The sequence below is a fragment of the Cyclopterus lumpus genome, chromosome 9 (assembly GCF_009769545.1).
Source record: "Cyclopterus lumpus isolate fCycLum1 chromosome 9, fCycLum1.pri, whole genome shotgun sequence".
In the NCBI taxonomy this organism is placed as follows: domain Eukaryota; kingdom Metazoa; phylum Chordata; class Actinopteri; order Perciformes; family Cyclopteridae; genus Cyclopterus; species Cyclopterus lumpus.
This window is the reverse complement of record NC_046974.1, coordinates 27,803,034-27,812,072: the sequence shown is the minus strand read 5'-3', so window position 1 is coordinate 27,812,072 and position 9,039 is coordinate 27,803,034. Positions and strand designations below refer to the sequence as shown.

The following is a 9,039-nucleotide window of genomic DNA, read 5'->3' as shown; positions in this document are numbered from 1 at the left end:
CATGTCCCCTTCAAGGGGGCTGGACTGGAGTTGCCAAACACTTCACATCCCACGTTAGTTAGTAGTAATCCTGTCTATGATTATATTGAGCAACTTCAAATCTACATTCTCAAAGCCTCCTGAGTATTGTGAAATAAATAATGTGCAATACATGCATAGAGACGTTTCTCTTTTCATCTTTCATGTGTTAATAGACACAAGATCGAAACAGATTGCAACAGCAAATACATCACTATGTCATCTGTTCCTACCTTAAATAAAATGTTCATATTGGCAATAAATATTAAGAAAATAAAATATCAAATTAAGGGGAAACATAAGGGAAAAATAAACCTCGAATGATGAAGTTTTCTGAATACTAATTAAATTAAAGGGAAATCCTACGAATTAAATGATTTGCTTGTCCCTGAAAGATACAAAAATGTAACAACTGTTAACCCAATTATGACGGAATGAATCTTCTTTCAAATATGAGCGAAAACAAAAAGGGCCTCCAGTCAAAAGCCTCATAAATATAACATGTCCACTGAGTTGAGCTCGCGCAGCAGCGCTCACTGCGCACCGCTGTGCACGCGGACGCTGCCGCTCCATGGATATTCCCACGGCCCGTAAACACCACACACCGTGGCGGTGTTCGGCACCTTTCCAACCGGGAGGACTCGCGAGGTGTTGCCACCGTCTCCAACGAATGGAAACCGGAAGCGCGGCGGGTTGTTGTTCTTCTCCCCGTGCGGCGGTGCGCGCGAGCCGCCACCGTTGCTGTGCTGAACGGACGGACCTCCCTCTTTCCGCCCGCTGGCTGCTCGTAGGCTGGTCCGCCCGGAGGAGACCAGCACTGGCTGCGACGAGGGCGGAGCCGGAGGCCCGGGGCTGTCAGGAAGAAAGGCTTGTTCCGTTTCAAAAAGGAGCCACAGGCGCTGCAGTCGGAACCCACACGGCGCTCCTTGCTCTACAAGTATTTGTGTGCGTGGAGTTTTAACCGCGACGTCCGCTTGTTCTGCCCGACTCGAGGAGCACGCAGCATGCCGGTGAAAGGCGGAGGAAGACTGGCCTCCCACCCGGGCAAGAGCGAACATGTCGGCGTAAGTAAGTGGCGCTGTGGCCACGCAGCGTGTGTGAAGCTCCAGTCGTTAACTTCGTCATAACATGAGCACGTTTGTGTGTGTGTGTGTGTGTGTTGTTGTTGTTGTTGTTGTTGTTGTTGTGTCGAATGGTTCTACTTGTCCAAGTTGAGTGTGCGCGTGCGTGCCTTTTCTTTCTGCGTGTCTGCCGAAAGTGAGCGCGAGGTTTGGTTTCGGGTGCTGTGAGGTGCACGCGCCCAATAGGCAGCTCGTCAGCTACACCTGTTGTGCCCACGAGAGCCCGGTGACGTAATGGTGACTCCAGCGCTACAGCGGTGAGGAGCCCTGTGGCCTCAATCCCCGACACCCTGCAGGGAGGTGGTCTAATCCGGTCCAGATTGACATGTGATTGACGGGGGAGATTAGAAGGTCACTGGTTGTAATCAGTAGGCCAGAAGGGGGTGGAAGACAGTGTTGTGCTGCCTTTGATGAGATGGTTTGGGTCAAATCACGTCGTAAAAGTGCACAGGACCGAGGATACACAGGTACCCAACAGGTACCCAACAGGTACCCAACAGGTACCCAACAGGTACCCAACAGGTACCCAACAGGTACCCAACAGGTACCCAACAGGTACCCAACAGGTACCCAACAGGTACCCAACAGGTACCCAACTCAAGCCACAGTCGTGAGCGTGGCTAGCACATTAAATAAAATACAGATTCAATTCTTCGCTTGTGAAGTTCAAGCCTTGAAGTAGCTGAAGTGTCTGTGTGGGTATATATCTTTTCTATGCATTTTTTAATCCCAGGAAAACGGGGTTAGTGAATATAATAACTAGTGAAAATGTCCCGATGGAGACCCGGAGAATAGCTGATTGTTGTAACAGTGAAAAGATAAACAAAGGTTTATTTAGTGTGTTCAAGGTGGAATTACTGTCATCTGGCGGCTTTGAGGTAGAGCATGTTCATTGTATGTTTTGTTCGTGAAGACAATTGCCTAGATAATTTTCTTTCTTATTCACTTCAACCCCATGGCGTGTCATGTTTCCATCACCGTCAATTAGAACCGGTAATCCTGGGACCATGAAGTGAGTCATCTGAAGACGAAAAGCCAGATGATGACTGCGTGCTCTTTTTTCCAGTAGGAAAGGGGCTTTATGTGTAAAACATCTCTTGCAAGTGGGAGCTCAGAAATAGCAGAGATGTCAGTGGAAGCGTAGGAGACGAGCCCCCCGGGGAATACTGCGAATGTCTTCTCTCTAGCAAAGAAAGTTGTATTCTTGTCTGAATCAACGAGATGCTTGTCATGTAATAAATGAAACACAAACTCAGCAGTGACGCGTGCTGAACGTAACAAGGATCCGCTCCACAGCCGTGTCCTATCCGGTACGTTGGCACAGACAAGCGAACGCACCGCGTTGGGCCCTCTTCTCTCTGAGAGAGAAGCATTTCACCTTCGGGTGGTGCCGTGATTCAGTGGGAGTCTGTTTTGCCGACTCCAGCCTGTCCACTCACAATAGTGGAGGAGCCAGTCGATCCGGAGTGACGCCCGGCACAGCTGCCGGTGGCGAAACAGGGAGAGCAATTCACACGCCGCCTGGCACGGGTCCCAAAAGTACACGGCTGGCACAGGCGGAACACTGGCACACTATATCCATGGAGACGGGGGTCGGGGGGTCGATGCCCAGAATGATCTGCGTGTCTCTCGGGAGACAGTCGAACACTTGACTGAAAAACAAATGAAAACAATGAGTGTCATGATCTATCTTGCGACCCCCTCAGATACTTCTTGTGTTGCCCTTCCATTGGTTCCTGTGGATATTGCCTCTGAAATGTAGATTCTAGGCAAGGACACCTTGCATTTCCATTTACTGTGGAGTTGTAATACAACTAGGTTTACTTCCATTTGATTCCTATTCCTCAGCTTCTTACCTTTCAAAGAAATGCATAATGAACCTTCTGGTTGAGGAGCTGATTCATGATTCATTTTGATTATGTTTTGTTCCCCCAAGGGAATCAAGTGCTGAGTGTCAATCATAAAGACTGTTGAGGAGCCGGAGATTAACAATCCTTCAGCGTGAGGACGCTGCTCTGCAGCCTGCTGACGCTCGTCAGCGCCAGTTGTTCTCACTCAGGTTATTTCAAGCTTGGGTGTTTTTCAGCTCAGTTAACATTACAACTGTGCTTTGGGCAACTTGGGAGGTTCAGAGGAGTCGTGTGCTGTGCTATTGTGTTTAAGCCTGTTCTTCTAAGTAAAGTGAAAATGTTTTGCATGAGTTCTATTTTCCAAAGTGCGTTTTACAATACAGAAATGCATTTTTTCGAGCTCTGTGGATTCAGGGTTTGTTTCCACCAAAGCAGAGTTGTTGGTTGCAGAGAGGGTTTCGTTGAATTCTCTCTGTTGCGTTTCACAGAAGTGTGTTTTGACGACCAGCAAGATAAATATCTCTGTTGTCTGGTGGCTCTGGGGAAGAGTTTAAAAACAAATAAATAATCGTCCAAATTCCTGTTGACATTATTCATCGTACATTCACTTCAACACCAAATGTCGCGTTTCGCCAGCGAGGAAAAAAGGACGAGTCTCTGTTGGTCGGACATATCGGAGACTACCGCGGAGTTGATTGGCACTTTTAGTAGTTTTTGGTCCAGTGGGCTTTACAGTCGTCCATGTTTTTATATCCACCATTTTACCTGAATCGCCTTTCTTTTTTTTCCTGCATAAAGTGTAAGGCAACAGACCGCTGTTAACAATATTAACGTGTGTGTGTGATGTGTGTGTGTGTGTGTGTGTGTGTGTGTGTGTGTGTGTGTGAAATTAAAAATACCCTTGCCTGCAGTCAGGCCTGACATTCAGAAACAAACTGTCGGAGCGATAAAAAACATTTGCATAAACAAGTTGTATAATGATTATTGTGATTGTTTACATTCTGATCTGTATCATCCTGGTGCGACATTTCCACTTCTAGTCCCCTGCTGATTCCAACTCTTGGACTTGGGATGAGTTCGTAAAGACAAACACAACTACGTATGACACCAAGGTGAGGGACCTTGCCAACAAAAAAACCCCAAACCCTGTTCTCTGAATCTCAGGTTGCTCGATTGAGGACTTTGCCTGTGTCAATACACTCCTTCAAGAAGTTTCAAGATGTTCCAGATATCCCCCTGACCATGGCCTTAGACAGCTGCTGCTGGGAGCGGCTGCCTGATAAGATTCCTGAGTGTGTCTGTGTGTAGCTCCTTCCCTGTGTGTCAGTGTGTAGTGTTTACCGGTACTGCCCTGTGGCTGGGGAATAGGGTCAGAGGCCAGGGGCGTGGTGCCCTGCTGAAAGCCATGCGAACATCGGGGAAGAGCCGCAGCGCCACAGTGGAATATGAGCCCGCTGTCTATGCACGGTAGAGGGAATAGAGTAGACATCGACCAAGTTACTCTAAAAAAGAATGACAACCCAATTCACTATGGGCCTTGTCTAATAAATCACGCGAGGAGCGAATTTCTGCATAAAATGAATGTTCCTGACCATTTTATTGACTGCCATTTCGCTTCTTTTATCTTGAGTCGTTTCGAAGAGTTTGATGAGTCACAACCTCATTAGGGCCTTTTGTAGGTACAAATGGAGACTTCTTATGGGAGCTCAAGGTACCAACTTTCTGAGATGATAAAGTTGTGGCAGACGGAACAGGTTACAAATAGGCTCAGTGGAGAACGACAAGCTAACATGCTAACGGATGCTGTGTTTCTTTTACCTGAGCTGCACCAGAGAGATATACTGTGTGTGTGTGTGTATGTAATATTGATTGATTAAAATAGAGGTGATGCTGTTTGGTCCACTTTGTTCTCTATGAAGTTAGCCGGAAGTGACGTCATTTAAACCCGGTGCGTTTTTATGTGGAGAGAGCGCTGCGCCACACTGTTTATTAGATTTATAATAATTTGGCCATGCGTCACGCTGATTGATTCGGCATGCTGCTACCACACCAGTCCCAGTTTTGTTTAATTGAGAACTCAACCCCTCCCCATTTGCTCTTCACCACTGTTTTTGATGAAGGGAATGATGGAGCTGACGGGCGAACCAGCTTTCATAGGGACTTATTTATTTTTAAATCAGTGCCTTGCGGAGGATTTAGAAAAGTAACTGATACATATTTGGAATTGTAACTGATGACGATTTGGGCAAAGTAGACTTTAAGAGTGTTACATTTGAGAATGGAATTTGGTGTGTCGTATAGTGAGTGTTTAATCGGGCTACATTCTGATTGCCTCGACCGGAACGGCAGTGGATTCCCTCCTGGAGGAGAAGTGATCGAGAAACCGGCATGTAATGTGTGAACGCTAATCCCGGCAGTTGACCAGCTGTGAACTGTCTTGACACGAGAACACTTGAGGCAAATGTGATAATTGGAAAATCACTCCTTTATCTTTATCAGCATTAAAAACTGCTCCAGAAAGAATGGTCCAGAGGGGTTTACAGGGAGTGGGTGATAAAAATATGTTCTTGAATTAACTGAACAAAGACATTAGCAGCGCCACCCAGAAAAAAGAAATACAGGGTTGTCCACGGTCCTTTTTTATATGTTCATAGACACAGTTCATGTCGGATGTAAATTTCATTCTCCACGGCAGTGTAAGTGACTCTTAAACCGATAGCGCTGTCGGCAGCCAATCAGGAGAGATGCTACACGGTGTACTCGGGTCTTATAATGATCTGTGACCAGTATGCACATGCTTTTAATTTTAATTTAAAAAAAAAAAATTCTGTATGGAACTTCCATAACGCTCTCATGGTAGCAGAGCTTGAATGTTGTTAGCCTCCGTGAGTTGGCAGCGCCTCAGCTCATGCAACTTTATGACATGCCACTTAGTGTAGCCTAGCTCAGCTCCTTCTTCACGGCAAGTCACGACTATCAACACACGCACACATCCCTGTATTTCTATATTCGGGAGGACTGTCATTGACACAATGCATTCCCAAGCCCCTTACCGGAACCTCAACCATCACAACTAAATGGCAGACCCTAGCCTTTACCCATACCTCATTTTAACCTGAACCTCAAAACCAAATCTTCATCCTCAAACATGCCTTTGAAGAAGTGAGGACCGGACAAAATGTCCTAACTTTCCACAAATGTCCTCACTCTGCTGGCAAAAACTACGGTCCTCACTATGTAGCAAGTAAAGGAAAAACACTCGCCCTCACACCCCTGACGCCCTGTACTCCAGTGTTGTGGATTGAAGTGTTGAATTAATTCTGTGGATAATAACAACAACAACAACGCTTCCTTTCTTCAGCGTTCCAAACCAACCCCCACCCTCAGCCCACTTGGATCAGTTCACATACTTAAGCCCCCCACCGCCCCCCCGTCCGTTAGGACTCTGTACTAGTTTCTAATAGCAACTATTGGCGCCACACAGTAAGTAGGCCGCCTGACACCAGAATACCGGCACACATATACTAAACCTTTTTGGGGACCTACTGTCTTGTTTGTAGGGGTTAATGCGTACTTCTTTGCTCAAGGAGAAGAGATCTGAGATCTCTGGGGAGCCGGATGTTTTCCCATTTTAAATTCCAAACGAAACGCTCCCAAGAGTTAATATCACCTTTGGCAAATACCAGCTAACCAAAGCGTGATGGCAATGTCGTTGCTCTTGGTATGAATGTGTGGCCTTTTGAATGTGGTGCGGCATGGCATTTGCGTGCGTGCGTGCGTGCGTGCGTGACCACTGATTGTTGTTTCCTGCGTGCGGCGAAACACAGCTGGGAAGACGTTTATCTGTGGAATTACAGGAAGAGGGAGTGATGGCTTACAGGCCGCTTCCTGCAGAAGAAGCCTCTTTTTTTTTCTTTTTTTTTCACTGCGTCTCCACCTCGGCCCCCAGCCCCCCTCCTTCGAGAGTCCCGAGGCCTGGACCAGAAGACCAAACCCCTGCACACGGCAGGGCTCACTGTATCTCACGGGGGCTCGCCATCGCTGCCCCTCAGGCCCGCTCGTCCATCAAACGCGTCACACCAGATCCGATCTCTGTGATCGCGTTCTTCAGCTGTGGATTGTTGGCACACGAGCTGTCGGCACCTGTGAGCTCCTGATTTCCTTCACAGATGTGCGTTTGTGCCTTTTTTTGGCGAGTCCTGTGGTCACAGCTGATTCTGTGCAGCGTGTACAACCCCTCCCTTCCACAACACTCATCACACCTGCATAAATTGCCGCCTGTATGTGTGTGATGTATGTAAATAAGGTGCCGGGGAGTCACGCTGGCTGTTTGCCCGGTTCATCCTGTTTAGAGTTGTATTCAGCTCCAAATACCAGAGTACAGCTTCCGAGCTAACACTGTACAAGTCACACACTTTACAGTTCCTTTTGTATTATCATTTTCATTATCGTTTTATATATTGGACTCGGTCAACACCGGCATGTGTGGGGTTAATGTAGATACAGAGGGTGATTAATTGGTCGATATTCCTCTTTTTAATATGAACTAATGTTCACGCTGGCTCGCTATTTATAGACTTTTGACACCATCTAGCTACGTTTATCAGCACAAAAGCTAATTAATCTTTTCTTTTTTTAAATTGAATTTTTACCCATTTGACATTTTGTTCTCCTATTACCGGGGCCTCAACTCACTTAAAGAAATTAAAGATACTTCCCAGTTAATGGTATCTCCAGTTATATGCCAAATATATAACAACATCCTAATGAGTATTCTTTTTACATTAAATCCCTTTTTTTCTTCTTCTCTTCCTGGGAAAAGGGGAGAATGAACCAATGCTTCACACTCCAAACAAAGGCGTGTGTTTGGAGTGTGAAACACGTCAACATTGACTATAGTTCACTATGGACAGCCTTCAACATTAGCACAAGAGGAGGGCTTCAATGGTTCCACAGAGTGTTCATGTCAGTCCAAGTGGGTCTGGAAGGCCGACCTTTTGAAAATGAATCCAGATGAAATATCAAAATGTTGACGGATGTCATGTTCTTACCAACATGTAACCTGTCAGCAGCTGTCCTGTGTTTTCTGTTCTCCCAGCACAACTATTTCCCAGTTTGTTTGGTTTTTAGTTGAGAAATCAAAGTCTCGTTCTGTCGTGACCAGGAAGTTAATCAGAGAAATGAAACGCTGTAATCATTGAGCAATAACAGGAAGTGTGTGTGTGTGTGTGTGTGTGTGTGTGTGTGTGTGTGTGTGTGTGTGTGTGTGTGTGTGTGTGTGTGTGTGTGTGTGTGTGTGTGTGTGTGTGTGTGTGTGTGTGTGTGTGTGTGTGTGTGTGTGTGTGTGTGTGTGTGTGTGTGTGTGTGTGTGTGTGTGTGTGTGTGTGTGTGTCTGGAAAACAGTCAGTCAATTTTGTTCACAAATTCTGAACCAAGTGTTTTTTTTATATAGGAGCCTCAAATGAGTTGACTTTAATATCACGTTTGCAGGTTAAATAAAACCCTTGGTTATCGTGGGCAATGGTGATGATGTTTCATATCCAGTGCATGCTGAAGAATCCTCTATCAGTGGCAGACGGCATATAGACTGTTTGTGGACATCGTCACGTAGACCTCGTGTTGAAGCCTCAAGTTTGAGATTTGTTTGGGCCGAACGCTGAACAAGACATTTTTAACCATGAATAATGCAAGTGACTTTTATGGTGTGGAAATGGTTTTAAAAAACTGTTGAAAGGGTTACAAAAGGTTCTAGGATGTAAACACAGACAACTCTCAGACCGGACAACGCCGTGGTAGCAACCTGTCAATCACCTTGTAGCCCCGCCCTAAAGCATACTCCCCTTTATGGTCTGTTTGACTCTAAATGACCATAATTTACTAAATGATCATCATTCTGTATTGAAGAAGACTTGAAACTAGAGATTGAGACAAAAAACTAATGTTTACAATGTTTACTGAGGGAATACATCAAGAGAAGTAGAGTCATTTATATAGACTTCTATACAACCAGAGGAGTCGCCCCCTGGTGGTGAGGAGAGAGAATGCAGCTT

General features: G+C 45.9%; 1 protein-coding gene across 1 annotated transcript in view; it reads left to right on the top strand.

The window, feature by feature from the left end:
- The first annotated feature begins 607 nt into the window (after positions 1-607).
- The window catches only part of LOC117737011 (tight junction protein ZO-2-like), a 53,980-nt gene continuing 45,548 nt past the window's right edge, over positions 608-9,039 (top strand). Inside the window, exon 1 of the mRNA XM_034542717.1 lies at positions 608-1,082. Coding sequence (XP_034398608.1) covers positions 1,023-1,082 — 60 coding nt within the window. The 5' untranslated portion in view covers positions 608-1,022. The remainder of the gene's footprint in view (positions 1,083-9,039) is intronic.